The 17,100-nt window shown below is 48.0% G+C and overlaps 1 protein-coding gene across 1 annotated transcript; it reads right to left on the reverse strand.

The window, feature by feature from the left end:
• Window positions 1-5,929: 5,929 nt before the first annotated feature.
• On the reverse strand, window positions 5,930-11,963 carry NYX (nyctalopin). The gene is made up of 3 exons (XM_027884130.1): window positions 11,870-11,963; window positions 11,613-11,763; window positions 5,930-8,049 (listed from the first exon to the last, which is right to left on the reverse strand). The coding sequence occupies exons 2-3, from the start codon at window positions 11,632-11,634 to the stop codon at window positions 6,650-6,652; spliced, it is 1,422 nt and encodes a 473-aa protein (XP_027739931.1). The 5' UTR covers window positions 11,635-11,763; window positions 11,870-11,963; the 3' UTR covers window positions 5,930-6,649.
• Window positions 11,964-17,100: the final 5,137 nt, after the last annotated feature.

Genomic DNA, 17,100 nt, shown 5'->3' on the forward strand with positions numbered 1-17,100 from the left:
TTTATTTCCATACTTTTTCTTCTGGCTCTTTGCCAGTCTCATACATCAAGAAGCTGCCTGTCCACTTAGTGTGTGATGCATCTCTCATTGTCACAGCACATGGAGACATGATAATTCAGCCCAGTGAGGAATTGCTACTGCCAATTCCATCCCAATTTACGTGCACACAGTGAGTTGTTGTCCTTTTGTTACTGATTTATCACATTTGCCCATGTGCCTACCCCTGGCACTGTGCACTCACAGCTTTGTTCTCAGCATCAAAGACCCAGAAGTAAAACCCCCTTGAGCCACACATGTTTTTACACCGTCCTGTGTGACACAGTTTGCTGTGAGTCCAGCAAATCCTCACCTCACCAGGGTGATTCCTGCTTGTCCCCTTTTCTGCTTCATAAAGCGCAAGACCCCCTAGACTTCTTCCCAATATCCCTGTGCCTGTGAGTCTGCCCTCACTCTAAGCAGAACAGAAGTAAAAAATAAACATATTATTCAAAAATTCATGCCCACACTCCATGTTGCTCATCTACAGGCATGCCCTGCAGAGTTCCCAGCATAATCCCATCTCACCCATCTACAGCTGGAGCAAAATTTTTACAGTGTCTTAAACTGTAGTGCAGGGCCTGTTTTGCTGAAGTGTTTCCTAAATTCAGTTGTTATTTATTTGGGTTCTGAATAAAGAGAACACCTCTCCCTGTACCCTTGCACCAGGTCCTTGCTGGCACCAGTAAATCACACGGTGCAAACCAGCAGTGGAGTGTCATCGTTCCCATTTAGCTTGTCCCCCTTTCAGATACAACAATCACATTTTATTCTTATTATCCCCAGTTTAACCCACTTATGGCCCAACCCCAACAGTAAAAAATTTAGAGGAAATTATAGGGCTCCTAAACACCAAAAAAAAAAGAGGGAAAGAGTAAGTGTTGGTTTTAACTGGGCCATTGCAGGGATCCAGTTCAATCCCAGCAGCAGCACCATCAGGGCACAGGCAGGTTTTGGCTTGGAGCAGGAACAAGCACTTGCAGCCAAGGAAAGGAGGGTGTGGAAAACAAGGAGGCAGAAAAAGGGCTCCTTAAGCTTGTCCCAGAGCAAATCTACAGGCACATCAAGAAGCTCCTGTCACAGGTCAAAACCCCTGGTTTAGATGCTGAACAAGACCAAAGTGAAATTCGCTGTTAATCAAAAAAACAAATACGTAGGATGTGCATGAAAAGTAAACCATCAGGTGTGTATAGAGAAACTAATGGAAGTTTTAGGTCTTTTTAAAATTGGATTTATGCTGGGCAAGTTAAGAATTAACTCTAAATCAGTCCTTTAAAAGACAGAGAGGAGAAGAAGAAGGAAGTACAATAAAAATCACAGGATGTGGTGAAGGTCAAAGGTAAGAAAAACTGCAGAAGTAATGAACTTCTTGCATTCAAGGCTAAAACTAACCACAGAGTACAAGATCAGACTGGTTCAACTAACCACAGGGTCAACAAAATCAGGCTTTGGGTAAGAGATATTTCTCTGTTCAGAAATATCTATTTTGTGTGTTCATCTTTATATTAGAGTTTAAACTACCAGCCTTGTCCCATGACAAATAGAACTTTGGTGCTGATCTTGCACCAAAGGTTTTGTTCTATAGGTGCTTCTCTGTCATGTAAAAATCTAAAGTTGGTCCAGCAACTGGGCAGTGGGGAGTGTCCCTGGAGAGGGGTGCTTCTTAGACCTTATGCATTTTCAGTACTAAGATTATTTAGTTCTGATTTAAAAATTAGCTGTTTTTCTTTAAAGTAATACTTGTGATGCCCTTTGGTTTGGTTTGGTTTGGTTTGGTTTGGTTTGGTTTTTGTTATGACCTGTGGCCTTTATTCCATGGTTATCATTTTCCATAAAGCTCTTTTAAAACTGCTTTGGAGGTCACTGCAGAAGATTCTTCAAACTCCAGATTTTGGTGGGGTGAAAAGGAAGGACCAGTATTATTATTCTGCAACAAGCCCATACCTTGACTCTACAAAACGAGGCATTTACAAGAGTTTGTGTCATGTACCTAGGAAGTACTTTTTTCTCAACCAAACTAGCCCAGTCGTCTGAAGATCATACTGGGGCAAGAGTGACCACCACAGGCTCTTTACTTGCAAGGTTTCATATACTTCAAAGGAGTTTTCTGCTCAGTTGATTTGGTTCCTCTTGAATTTGTGACCGCAAAAATTACCAGGAAAAAAAAAAAAGAAATTAAAATTTGATTTTTTTAAGAGCTGTCAGCCAGAGGTTGTGAAGACAAGAATTAAGTAAAATGCATAACAATGCACTTGAAAATGGGCCATGAAGTTCCTGAGTCTCGGCTGGCCAGATATGCTGTCTTTTTAGCAAAAGGCAGTGATTCCTCGTGCCCTGGACTTCATAGCAGAAAAATATGAAAATCCACAATATAAGCAAAACATCCAGTAGCTTCATTTCACAGGAGGTTACTGGCAGCAGCTTTAAATTTAAAGATAAAAAAGGGTATAACAATATTCATGTTAAACACCAAGTGTGACCTCCAGGAGTGCAACACAGGGACAGAATTCTGAAACAAAGAGATGATATCCAAAATCAGATTGGGTTGGTGTTTTTTTTTTTTTGGTTTGGGTTTTTTTTAATGTCTGTTGACAACTTCTCCCTTCTAATATAACAGTACCCATCCTAAAGCATAAAGTGCAGTTGCACCAGTGAAGAGCTCTGTGTTCCAGGTACTACACATTAGAACAAATTGCATTCTGTCAGGACCTCAGATGCTTCACTCTGGGAGCACCAGCTCTCTGCATAAACTTCAGTCAGAGGTTTGCCCAAACATTGGGCAACTCATGACCATCCCTCCCCACTGCTTCAAGTAAATTCCCAGCATCTGGCACCGAGGGCAGGACTGGGAGCATCACTTGAAAATGTTTGTAGTTAGTCCAAGCAGACACTGGTTTGGCAGAAGTTTTCAGCCATTTTCCCTGCCTGTCAGTTTGCTGGAAGTCCCTGCAACCAAATCCGACCCATCAATCATCAAATAAAAAATTATTTGAAAGTTTCCTACCCCAGTGTCTGCCTGACCTGGGACAGGGGTATCTGTGCAGGGCGATGGTTTTGTAACCTGGAGCCCTGCTGAAGGGCTGAGAGCTACAACAGCATCGTTCCCCACATGGGAATCAGTTGCTTCAACTGAAAGACATCAGTGTGAACACCCATGAAAGGCTCACCCCGTCACTGTCAGGCCATAAGAGGTTTGCTCTCCCCAGTGCATGGACAGCAAGGCATGGAGGGATGTGAGTGCAACCACACTGTGGTGCTTTTCAATTCAGCACTGCACCCTCCTGGGTCAGAACCTGCTTTATGAGCACCTCAGCCCACAGCACAGTGACATCAGTGTCCCAAAGCCAGTGTAAACTGAGACTGGCATCTCAGCTGGGTGTGCCCTGCAGTTCTGTGGCATTTCTGGAGGTGTCTCAGTCCAGAGGCAGATTTTGAAAACAGCATTGATTTCTGAAGGGACTCTCAGCCATGAATTTGTAACCAACAGCTGGTTCAGGTTTACCGGCTGAAACACAATTTTGCAGCAAGAGTCTAGTCTAAGAAAATAAAAAAAAACTCACACTGTTCATGCAAAAGGCAGATTCCTAATTTACCTTGTTTTCTCATCACAAGATTCAAAACAAATGGAAAAAAAAAAAAAAAGGCAATTATGTCCAGTTCTGGGCCCCTCAGTTCAGGAAGGACACTGAGGGGCTGGAGCAGGTCCAGAGAAGAGCAACAAGGCTGGTGCACAAGTCGTATGAGGAGAGGCTGAGGGAGCTGGGGATGTTTAGCCTGGAGAAGAGGAGGCTCAGGGGAGACCTCATCACTCTCTACAATTACCTGAAAGGAGATTGGAACAAGGTGGGAGTTGGGCTTTTCTCACAGGCAGTCAGCAATGGGACAAGAGGATGGCATAGTCTTAAGCTGCACCAAGGGATGTTTAGGTTTGACATTAAGAAGAAATTTTTCACAGAAAGAGTGATTGGGCATTGGAATGGGCTGCCCAGGGAGGTGGTAGAGTCACCATCCCTGGAGGTGTCTAAGGAAAAACTGGACATGTCAGCCATGGCCTGGTTGACACAGTGGTGTTTGGTCAAAGGTTGGACTCAGTGATCTCAGAGGTCTTTTCCAGCCCAATTGATTCTGTGATTCTGTGATTCATATTCGGATGCGCATCTTGCAGATAAAGCAGAAGCATCTTTGAAGCAGTAATTGACTTGAAAACCACTCAACAATTGCACAGTAAGGCGATCTTCAGCTTTAATGTACTTCAGCACAGAAAATAAAAATGTGGGTTATGAAAACAATTCAATCATGAGGCATCCGTACTTATAGGAAGTGAAATACAACCATTTGTGTCCTGCCATCTGTGCCAAGCCTATTGATAAACCTCCCCTGACAGGATGAAATACCACTCCTGTAAAGGCATCCTTAACCTAATATGCCTCTACAGCATTGGGATGGACTGGGTTTGAAAAACAGCCTCTTATAATACACAGATGAATTTAGCACTTAAGAAGATTAATGGATTCATAAATAGCCTGGAAATCCAAACTCATTGAATTTAGTTCACGGAACAGGTCAAATAGGCATTTATCAAACCATCTGGCTTTTTTTTTTTTTTTCCCCCCCTGGGAAACTGTGGTTGAGCTACAGAAAGCTGAGGAGCCATTGCAACAGGGAAGGTTTGGCTTTCCCTGTACTCAGCTTTCCTCTGGAGATCTCTGGTGCTAGTTAGAAAGAAGTAGCTCTTTCTGGACAGAGCACCGCAGGCCAAACCAGGATGTCCCAAGGCACGTGGTAGTGAAGCCATTGGAGATGCCACCTTTTTGCTGGAAAAACATGCAGGCAAAAAGGCAGCTTCCCTAGTTCGTGCAGCAGCTGCTCCAGAGACTGAGGAGCTCACAGTTGTTTTGCACAGGAGATCATGTTGGTTTTCCCCAGAGCTGTTTTCCCTATGGGCTGTGGGACCCTCTGTGGGGTTGTTGGTGCCAGTGATGCTTGATCCTGAGGGCAGAACTCACTCACAGCTGGCCTGGCCTGGCCAGCCTGAACAGACCTGACCCAAGGCACCTTTGGTGAGGGGTTGAGCACTCTTTGAAAAAGTTCATTTATTTCCCTGGTTATCCCAGGCAATCACAGATGTAAGAGGGCACAGGAGCAATTAGCAAATGGTCTTCATGCATGAATTTGTAGACTACCCACCATTTTTCAGCTGTTCTATGCCCAAAGTCCATCCTGTGTGTGCCTGGGGGAAGGGGCAGAGGCAAGGGCAGCTCATCTCAGTTGGGTTTAGCCAACTGTGATGTCCACACTGAACCACCACCCCAGCAAAGCATGAGCCAGGGCAGCTCCCACTCCGCTGCTGCCACTCCAGCACCCTCAGGGCAGGGGAGGAAGCCACATTCATGTTCAATTGGTTGGGAAAGGGAAGGTGTGGGGGGTAAAAGGGGGATTTGGAAAATATTTCGATAGTTGCTTAAAATTAATTTCCATTTTTATTCCTCCTTCATGACATTTTAGCACTAATAAAGGTTTGTATATATTGCATCATATCATATGAACATGTACATCATAGTATGATAAGCCATGTATAATGATTTGATACAGTTAAAAATCACAGAAATGTATTTCTATATAGTCACTTCTATTTCAAAGTGTTGCTGCTTAACACAGATATAAATGTGGTCAGGCTCTAAGTGAAAGTACTTATGCTGCAATAAACAGCTTGCCATTTGCTCTAGACCACGAAAGAACACTCATATGCACCCATTTGAGTAGCCTACAAAAAAAACCCACCAGAACTATTCAAGGATCTGAAAAAAAACAGTTAAAAGAAGTTAATTTATTTTTGTGAGTAAAATATCAAATTATTTTATTAATGTGCTTTGATACATAAAACATTATAATTCTTTCTGGTCATATTAGCAGCTTTCATTGAAGATTTCAAAGATAAAACATGTAAGGTGCCATATAAAAGAAAATGAGAGCATGGTTGGTTAGTATGACATAATATGACACACTATGTGCTACACATTCGTGGTGGAAATACAAAATATTTAGTAGAGCCCCGTTGCATTTGTCATCACCATGCTCTGCCCCTGCTGCCATGCCATGAAATAATCTACAAATAAAAACAGTATATTCCTTGAGACAAAATATTAATTGAATAAAATTAATACATTGAAATGACACTAATAAGTATGTTGTTAAGTAGCTTTGCCTCAGAGAAGAATGTTTTGACAAACATGGGTCCATCTGGTTCTCCTGCATCTGTGCCAGGATAGCAGAGGGAGAAAGGATCCAAATCCTGTTGAGGTACAGGGAACATCACAAGTCTCTCTAGGCAAAACTCAGCCTTGCTGCTACTCATCTTCCACAGAGCTCTGTGGGTATCCAGGAGGCTCTGAGACACCCAAAGGGCAGGTTTCCCACCCAGAGTGGGACCTAGACATGAACCAGATCCCACCAGCTCCCAGGGGAATCTGGAGCCAGATCCAACCAACCCAGCCTGGAAGAGTTTGGAGCCAGTTGAGTATCAGAGGCCCGCAGTACAAACTTCCCCTAGTGACTAAGTAGGTGCAAGGACTAAATGCTTTAAGCAGGACCCACGGTCCACACAGCCCTTGGACTATTTGCACTGCAAAACAATCACTGTAAAAAGTGCTGGGAGGTAAAAAGAAGAGGAGTCAGCCTCGATACTGTTTTCCCCCACGCCGGAAGAAACCCCTTCGGTCTGTCCATCCAGCTGAGTGGCGTTACTGTAGACTTCAGTGGCGTTTGACACCTCTTCAGGAAGGCCCATCTGGAGCAAGAGTTTGGAGATAAGGCTGTTGAACTTGCTCTCTGTGGTGGACCAAGGCTCTTCACTTGGGGTCGGACCCTCAGACGTGATGTTCAGCTCCACCGGGTCGAGGCAATAACCCTCCGGCGACCTCTCGTAGAGCACATCTGTCAGGTCAATCCCGGCTACTGAGGAGGGGGAGGCACAAGGAATATCCCTGACAAGCCTGTAATTCTCCATCCACTCCTTGAGCCACTCGATGCGGCAGTCGCACTCCCAGGGGTTGCGGAAGAGGTACAGCCGCCCGAGGAAATACACTGGCTCGAAGACGGAGAAGGGCAGGGTCGTCAGGTTGTTGCTGTTCAAGTGCAACGAGACCAGGCTGGTGAGGTTCTCAAAAGCCCCTTCCTCGATGTAGCTGATCCTGTTGCGGTCCAGGTAGAGGATCTCCAGCTCCCCCAGGTCCCTGAACCAGGTGTTGGAAATGTTCCTGAGAAAATTCCCCCCCAGGTTGAGCATCTTCAGGCGCCTCAGGCCATCAAAGGAGTTTTCTGGAAGCTCGCTGATCAAGTTGTCGTTCAGGTACAGGTACTCCATCTTCTGACAGGCCTGAAAGGCTCGCTCGTGAATGACATTTATCTTGTTGTCCTGCAGATTCAGGTACTTCAGCTTGCTCAGGCCCTGCAGGGAGTTGTAGGCCACCGCTTCGATCCTGTTTCTCTCCAGGTAAACGTGGGTCAGGTTTTCCATGCCCCTGATGGCGCCTGGGATCCTTCGGAAGTTGTTCTGGAAGCAGAAGAGCTCCTGCAGCGCGGGCAGCTCGATGAAGATCCTGTCTGGGATGTTGAAGAGGTTGCAGTCCGCCAGGTCCAGCCTCACCAGCCGTCTGAGGGCGGTGAACGTGCGCGTGTGGAGATAGCGGATGTACTCGTTGTGGGCCATCTTCAGCTCGGTCAGGCTGGGCAGCCCCTTGAAAGCCCCCGGGGTGATGAAGGAGATGTTGTTGTGGTTGAGCGACAGGGATTTGAGGGAAGGCAAGGTCCCAAAGGCCCTCTCGGAGAGGAACTTGATGCTGTTTTTGTCCAGGTTGATCGAAGAGGCTTCGCAAGGGAACTGGCTGGGGATCTGCCCCAGGCCGGCGCGGTCACAGAGGACGGAGCAGCTCCGCTCCTGGGTGCACACGCAGTTGGGAGGGCAGGACCGGACACAGGCCCAAACCCCGTGGGCATGAGGGATCCAAAGGATCACTGCCGGGGAGGAACGCGCCATCCCCACGGAGGCGTGGCAGGAGAGAGTAGGGATGCACTGTTAGCAAATGTGTTAGTCACCACAGGAAAAAGAAATTACATTGTCTCTGCCTCCCTTCCAGCCAGGCTAAGTGCCACCTGTACACCAGTGCTGACCAACGAGCCCTTTTGAAGGATTCCCAACAATCTTCTGTGGGGGTTTTTAAACCCACTGAGAATATGTGTCATTAGAACATCATCTCTGGTTCACTGCTCTCCCCAAGAGGGGGCCCACCTAGACTTCAGTATTTCTTAGTGTCTCTGTGACTGGTCTGTCTACAGGTTAGTGGGGACATGGTTTGGCCAGGCAGAAGGTAGAGATTTTTTTGGCCAGGGAGCAGGCAGAGATGTTTTCAAGGCCAGCATCTATGGTTTATGTCAGTATTTCTGTATGGGGAAGAGGGGAGGACAGTGTACGCTGAGTCAGGCAGTGAGCAGGGGGAGATCAGCTGATTGCCTGGGGATATGTCAAAGTCATGATTTTTGCTTCTTTCCTTTGTTCATTCAACATAACATTTCTCCACCAGAGCCAGTGCAGCACTGGAAGGGGAACTATCAGCTCTGAAGGATGTAGTACAGTGTTTGAAAACACATTCCCAGTGTGTACTGGTAGAACAGCATGACTAAAAACAAATTAGGATACATTGTTCAACTGCTCGCTTCATGATCTCATCATAGATGAAACATCTGCACCTTCAGCACAGTTTTTACTGTTTTGCCAGTTCTCAAGCCAGTCACCATAGTGCTTTATGTTTGATGGGAACATCCACTTTGTCCTTTAAAAGCCTGGCATGAGAGGTATGTGGCTGTTGTTTCTTTCCAGGTTAGTCCCACACAGGTGGGTACACAACAAGGAAGAGAAGAAAGCTCTTGGGGAGAAATCAGAGAGGAACAAAAGAAAAGGGACACAGTCTCTTTTTGTGGGGAAAAAACATCCAGTCAAAAAAATCTGAAAAAATGATTTATTTTTTTAAATGCAAAATAGTTTTTGCCCCTGAAACAGGGGAAATTCAGGTTATGTATATGGAAGAAATTCTTTACTGTGAGGGTGGTGAGGCACTGGCACAGGATGCCCAGAGAAGTTGTGGATGCCCCATCCCTGGAAATGTTCAAGGACAGGTTGGATGAAGCACTGAGCAACCTGGTCTAGTGGAAGGTGTGCAGAGTGGTTGGAACTGATTTTTAAGGTCCCTTCCAACACAAGCCGTTCTCTGATTCTATGAAAATAAACTCATTAGAGAAGAAGAACTGAAGGCAGAGCCCCTTTTGTAATTGCTCTCCCGGGCGTATCCTACCTGCTGCTCAACAAAATGAGCAGCCACACCAGAGAACTAATCACTAGCAGGAAATGGTACTATTGCTCCTGACAGCAGTTTTTCTGCTGCAGTTTATTGGCTCCCACACAAGAATAATCCTTTTTTTTATTCTTTTTTTTCTTTTTTTTCCCCCTAAAAGAAACATGAGAAGAAACAACCACCTTTATTAAAAGAACTGCTGGGATCATGTTGCTGCTGCTGCTGCTACTGCTGTGGTCACGTCTGGCCCCAAGGGCCAGGCTTTCCCCCCCAACTCCTGCTGAGTGTGTGGACAGGGAAGCTCCCTGCAGCTGGGCTGCCCCTCCCTGCAGTTTGCAGCACAGTGATTGCCCACTGCAGCTGTGTTCCCAGTGGGCATTTTTATTAAGACAGACTTGTGAGGTGATATGCCAGGAAGCATCAGCTTCAGCAAGCGTCAAGCTTTCATTGTCACAGTCCCTGAGGCTTTAAGGTACAGAAAAAATGACAGTTCGAGCTGCACTTTCTCTGCCTTTCCTCCACTCTTTTCAAAGGCAACATGCACAGGACTGTATTTAGGAGTTTACACCGCCTGTGGCTTCTGCATGCAGGAGACTTTGCAAAACCAGTTGCTGGGCAGGTCCCCACTGAAGGGCATAGATCCAGGAACTGCCCAGATGGTTCTGTTTGAACCATCCTGGTCATTATTGCATGTGGAAGAGGGATTTAGATACACAGAAAGAACATGCCAGAAGGACTGTGGCCTCTTCATCAAAATTCGGGTCCCATCATGCCTGGCCACGCTATCGTGACTGGAGAATTAGCAAAACAGCCTCCCTTCAAGGGTAAATGATAGTGAAGGACTCTGAGAGGTGGGAAGGATTTCAGGCAGGTTGTCATTTTGTTTCTTTGTCTGCTCTCCTCCTTTTTCCCTGAGCCCTTATCTAACAGCCACAGCTAAAGGAAAGTCTCCTTCAGACAGGGCCCTGGGAGGACAGCAGATGAGGAGCCCAAGGACAAGAGAAGGGGAGGACACACTGGGCTCAGATTGCTCTTTCTTTGTTCAGCCTGCCCAGGGGCTGCCTTGTTCCCTACCCTTTGCACCAGCCCACCCCAGCGCCTGCCAACAGGGGCATATGTTGTTTTTGTCAGGCAGTTACATAAACTGAGGGCCAGGCAGATTAAGGATTTGCCTGTTCCCAAATGTCTGACTGCAGGTGGCTGTCTGGAAAACGATGGATGCGAGTGCTGCTGCTGGAGAGAGAGCCTTGTATGGGCTCAGGGTGACATCCAGAGGGGCATATGTGCATAGGCTGTCCTACAGGTGAGACTGTCCTGAGCAGGTTCAGTACTTAAACCCAGCTGCCCCAGGCTCAGTCACATCTCTGGCCTTCAGAGCAGACCTGCACCCACTGCTGTGTGCACTGTGTGCAGGGTAGAAACAAGTCTGTTGATAGCCAGATCCCCTCCTTCCCCTCCCTGCTTCTTCTCTAATCACTCAATTAAGGAAATATTCATATCAAAGCCATATCCAGCCTGTTTTCCTTATACACAAGTGCCAAATCTGGGTCTTCTGCAAGTGGCATTTCACAGCAGACTTCTGAGATCTCTGTTTATAAGTGTAACTCTTTGCATTGTGCAGAACATGGAAAGCCAGCACTTGAGGACCAGAAATGCCCCTCAGCACAGCATTCTTTGTAGCAATTTCTCCCTCTTTCTCTTGCATAGGAAGTTGGAAAACACTCTCTGCCTGATCTCCACTAAACCCTCAGGAGAGCTGTGGGTCAGAGCACAGGAGATTAGCTTTCCCCTGATCTCTGACCAACATAGCCTTAAACATTCCCACCTTTCTCACCTTACTCTTTCCCCAGAAAGGGTGTTCTTTGCTTTTAATGCTGTCTTCACAGACAGGGCAGCAGCTGGAAGATGCCTCCAGCTCAAATGAAATGCATGTTTTAGAAGAACAGTGAAATATAACAGTAAGGTAAAAAATACTTGTGGCACTAAGGAATAAACAAATTTCCCCAGGGACGATCTCTTTTGCTCTTTTAAATACTGTAGTAATTCAGTATTTGGAAGAAACAGTGAGAGACCAAAAAAAAAAAAAAAAAAAAAAAAAAGGTTGCAGAGTTTTAAGAAGAGTAAAGAGACAATGATTGAATGATTGCAATAATTGAGTATTTAACCACCACCTTTCCAAATGATCTGTCTAATCTACTACTGGGTAATGAAGAATAAGAGTATACTCACCATTTAAAATGATGGCAAACATTACCTTGATTATTCCCTAGTGGCATTTCAGGTCTGGCAAGCAAACTTGAGGGATCTAAAAGCACACGGGAAGAACAGAGACAGGTTTCATCCTCTGTCATTTCCCCGTATCATTTGTCCACAGAAAGATCTATGTTTAGAAAGGAAGATGAAGAAAAAAGCTCTTCTGTCACACACTTTCGAACTGAAGAAGTCCCCAGCACCTTCCTGGTGAGTATCTTTCTTCCACCACTGACCTTCTCAGGGAATCCTGCAGCTTTTTGCCACTGCTTTTCAGGAGCTCATCCGCATCCTCCCCACCAGCCGTGCCAAGGTCAGGTTCCTGTTATCTGATGTGGGGAGAGGTCACCAACAGCAATAGACTGGAAAGGTCACCAACAGCAATAGACTGGCTGCCTCCCCAGGAAATAGGTGGTGGTACAGAGGAGAGTAACCAGCTTAGGATCAAATAGCTGAAACTAAAATTCCCAACAGAAATCATCCAGAGGCGTTGCTTACCTGGCTGGGCAGTGGCTGTGTCCTCCCTCCTGCTCATGAGGCTGCCATTAGCCATGCGAGTCAGCCCCTGAAAAGTTGGCATTTTTTTTCTCACAAGCTATCATTTAATGGCAGGAAAATCCTCTGTATCAGAGGAGGATTAGCGGAGATGGAAGAATGTGTCTGTCCTCTAAAGCTCCCAGAGCAAAACAGGGATTGCACACAAACCAAACTGATGCTTTCTCCCCTCTGCCAACCTGCTCTCTCCCCATCATTAAAAAAAAAAAAAAAAACAAAAAACCACACAAAAAAAACCAACAACAACAAAAAAACACCAAACCAACAAAAAGAAAACAACCATAGTCCAGAATTGGACTGCTGCCACTCCAACAGCATTGCTGAAAGTCATTACTCCACTCTCCATTATGTAAGGGCAGAAGAGGTGGGAGAGCGCAGCCTAAATGGAATTTGGGGGCAAGTACAGGCTTATGGCTTCCCTTCACTGAACTCTCCAAACAGACAGAGCCTGGGACTCTCCCCATGCACGTTTCCCCAGCCCCAGCATGGCTCCCACACTGCTAAAAGGATGCCAGTGGGCTTTGCTGTGCCGGGAATTGCTCCTGAAGGACAAGGACAATCACACTGGGAGAAGGGTCAGCAAACCCCTGCTGGAGCTTGCACGGTGTATATGGCCCTGCTAATAACAAACTTTGCCCTGTCTGTGAGTGTGTTTTGCTTGTGATGCTGCAGCTGGTGCGTGGAGATCATAAGGACAGCTTCTGTATGTGGCAATGTTTTAGCATTCAGGATGTGAATTGGGTTTTAAAGCCTTTTCTGACAGAATGATGATGCTTTCTTTGGAGAGTGGGGGCTGAATAAGTGAGTTATCTCAGCCTCCCATGCCTTAGGTAATTGCATTCACCATGTCAGAGGGAAAAATAGCTCTACTCTTTTTTTTTCTTTTTTTTTTCTTTTTTTTTTCCAGGAAATGGAATACCTGATGAATTTGTGCTTGATACAGCAGGAAAGATTCAGCTGGAAACCAGCCTGCTGCTGCTCAGCTCCTCCTGCAAATTAAAGCACCCGGCTACATCAGATTTATTTTGGTTTGGCTCTCCCTCAGTCTCAAGGAATCTGGCTGGCACCTCCGGAAATTTGTGTCTGTCTCAACAGCGTGAGCAGGCTGGTGCTGGGGGCAGCCTGGAGGGGAGGGGATGACCCAAATAGCACTGTTTTTAACTGAAGGATACCTTTTCCCACCACCCTGCTGTAATAACCCCCACAGCTTTGCACCTCCGCGCTGTTTTGCAGAGGAGGAAAGAGATCTGCAAAGCCACAGACGGGCACGCTGCAGCCTCCGCCATGGAGCTGAAGCTGATGGAGACCTCGTGGGGACAGAATTGGCACTGTCTGGGTGCTCACTAGTGACGGGGCAGCTGATGTTTCCCCTGAAAGTCCCAGTTCCCACGGGAACACCAGGAAGCATCAACCCACCTGATCACAGAAAGCAGATCACCGGCCTTTCAGCCACGGAGAAAACAAGGTGGGAGGAGGAGGAGGGGCAAGTGCTATTCTCAGCTTTTCCTTCCCCAGCATTTACGAGAGCCCCAACAGTGGTACCAGAAATCGTGTCTCCTCCCAGGTGCACACCACTGTCTGCAGGGTGGGAGGCAGTGGGCAGGGAAGGTACGTGGGACTCGGGCACAATTTGCTGTTTGATCACTTGGCAGCTCCCCCGGGATTAGACCTGCAGCTCTGTTTGCAACAAATCCGAACCCAGGAGGGGCTGATCTGCACCAAGGCACCGCATTTCTGCTGAGACTTTGGGGTTCCCCTGTGCCTCGCTGTGAGCACCTCAGCAGTCACTTTTTGGGTGGGGGTGCCCACTGTACAGTAGGTGCCTGCTGCAGAATCAGCAGCTGTGGTGCTGTTAGCAGTGCTGCCGAAGCTGGCTGCTGCAGGAAGGCTGGCAGGGAACACCCCAGAGAGCAGCAGCCTCGCCACAGACCAGCACGGGTGTTAACTCCTTCAGGAGCTTCTGGCAGCAGCTCTGCCATCAGCATCCATCCCACATGCACAGCTCAGAGACTGCAGCTGGCCTGGCGATCCAGCCCAGTCCCATTCCAGACTTACCTGCTATGACTGGAGGTAAAACAGCAGAAACAACCCATGTCCTGCCCCCATCATGAGCCCTCCCACCCACAGCCTCACCAGCAAAAACCTGTCTTGCACACCTGGAGCTCCTGCCTGGCCAGCAGCAGCAGCCCCAAGGCTCACAGCAGTGTATTTCTGTGCATCATCCATGGGCAGGAGCCTCACACATCTCCAGACCACACCACAGAGATGGTGTGAACACCTCAGCACATGCCTCGGGGCTGAGGAGCTGGGAATGAGAGGCACACTGAGGTCACAGTTTCTAGGAAAGGTTCTCACAGCAGGCAGCTGGTCAAGAAGCATCACCCTGCCAGCAGCTTCAGCAAGTGCGTTGCAGGTGCACCAAGCCAGACACCCAGTGGCTCCCGTGAACTTCTGGCAACTTCTGATTCATTTCCTCACAACCTTTGGTCCTGAAAGGGCATGAGAATGTGAGAAAGAGGCCTGAAAAGGAGAAGTTTCTAAGTCATCTTAGGTAGGAAACGTTAAACACCAGAGGGTACATAAAGGAGACCAGCATTTATCCTTAAAAGAACCAAACATGGGCTTCAAACCACATCTCAGCATTTTTCACAGCATGACTCATGGCTGGTTAATGCTGAGGGTTGAGCACAGTAGAGATGCTCAGTGCTGGGAAGCTGCTGTGGCTGCCAAGCTGGAAGCAGACTGGGAAGCTGCAGCTCTTGCTACAGCAGCTCTGTGCTGTTAATTTTTTTGCCACCAAGGGCTCTTCCTTTTTAATCTCTAGGAACTCGGAGAAGCCAGAGGTCAACAGAGCAGTGCATCTGAGACCTGAAAGCAGCAGAGCTATGCTGCCACTGAAAAAAAAAATACATTTATATACCTTCCACCAAAAAAATTTTGAAGAATTCAGTCCTGATTGGAGGAGCCCACTCTGCTCCAGCAGTGTATGCTGTAGGGACATAAACCTTAGCATAGCTTCACCAGCTGGCAGTGAAGAAAAGCTTGTCTTGCAGGACAAGCCTGTGCAGACTTGATGCAAGATTGCTTGTAACAATCCATTTCTTCACGGCCAAGGGCATTCCATGTGACTGTGACTTAAGGATACAAATGTAGCTCCTATCTCTGATACATATTGATATGATTTAAAACAATCACTGGGGGCTGCTTCTTGCAGTGGTTCCACTTCAGATTAAAACATTCCCCTTTTTTTCCAGAGATTGGCTAAGAACAGCTGGTGGGACTCATCTCACCTAACTGAAGGTGAGAGGTCTCATCTCACCTACTTTAGCCACCTACCTGTAGGCACCATCATGGCTCTCAGCAGGGCCATTTTCACTGACAGGATGACAAGACAGCTGAGGGTGTGCAGCTTTGGGGGCACCTCCACACTGTTACACACCAGTGCTGGGTTAGATGGAATCCAGGCTTTGCACGTCCAGATCCTTCCAGCCAAGCACTGCCCTCCTCGCAGCAGTGAAGAGGCAGAGCTGCTTGCCTGACTCCAGTGGCTGAACATCTTCAGTCCCCTGTTTTTAACCTCTGATAGCTGTTTGCATGTGTGGGACTAGCACTGGGGGTTGATGTCCCTGTGCCACAGAGCGCCCGAGCCCCTCCGCCTGCCCCAGGCTTTGGTTTCCTGAGCTTCTGTAACAGCACTCGCAGCTTGGTGCTCGCTTCCCCTCTTCTCACAGCCACAGCTGTGCTGCACAGCTGAGCCCTTCCTGTGCACATAATCACTGGGGTGACCTTTGAAGAAGCTGCCTCAGCGTTTCTCAGCAGGGCTCCTGTTGCCGGCTCTGGCCCGTGGGACCACACGGCACTGGGGGTGGTCACACAACCGGCCGTGCTGCTGTGCTCACGGCTCCGGATGGTGTAGGTTTGGGGCCGGGAGGTGGCTTCTGTGGTGGGATTACCGTGCTCTGCGCAGACAGCATGGACCAGCGTGGCTGTGCTGGGGTTTGCAGCCACAGCACAGATCACGCTGCCACCAGAAATAGTGCTCAGTACACGCGTGATGATGATGAATACAGCAGACGCAGAAGCAGCTGAGGAGCCAACCAGGAGTTCAGGAGCAAGGATTAAAGAGCCTTTCCCTTCCTCAAAAGAGAGGACAGCTTCTCTTCTGCAGGCAGGGGTTTCATTTTTGTTTGGAGTGAGGCCACCGAACTTGGCTCAGGCAAAAAGTTTCAGAGCCCTGAGTGCACCTGTAGGTGTTATATGGGGGCTCTCCTGCAAGGCTTTCCTCCATCCCTACCCAAATGGGATGCCATTTCATCCCAGAACCGTCAGTCCCTGCCCAGTCTGGGTGCTGCAGGTCACAGGCTGTTGCTGGCCCTCTCCTGTGTCACAGCCCCCTCATAGCCCACCCAGCCCCCTCAGGCTGCTGTGCTGTGTCCTCACTGGGCTGCCTTCTGCCAGTCCCACTCCAGCTGCAGAAGATCCACACCACCTCAAGACACCCTTGGACAGAACAGTTCCTGTGATGGCCTCAACAATGTCCTCCCCTGTATCCTCAGCAAGGAGGGCCTCCATTTCACAGCAGCAGCAGCAGCCTCGCTTTCCCTCCCACCCAAACCGTGTCCCCCAGCAGTGCAGGCACACACACACTCATGGGCTGCCATCACAGAGCTCGTCTGAGTGGGAACAGTTTCCTGCCCGTGGACTGAGAGCATGGGCAGTGCTGGGCACATCAGGATGCCCAAACCCAGCCCAGGGGCACAGCAGTCAGGCAGTGCCTCATGGCAGGGCTCAGCTGGCTGCAGCTGCCCACAGGAGTGACCTCGGGGGACTCTTCACCACCTGGTCCATGGAAGGAGGAAGCAGGGATGAGACAAGACAGCCAGCAGCAGCACTTGGCAAGAAACAGCCACCA

The sequence above is a fragment of the Empidonax traillii genome, unplaced genomic scaffold (genome assembly GCF_003031625.1).
Source record: "Empidonax traillii isolate 1590-97213 ecotype Southwest subspecies unplaced genomic scaffold, ASM303162v1 scaffold1:size7828297, whole genome shotgun sequence".
NCBI classification, from domain to species: Eukaryota; Metazoa; Chordata; class Aves; order Passeriformes; family Tyrannidae; genus Empidonax; species Empidonax traillii.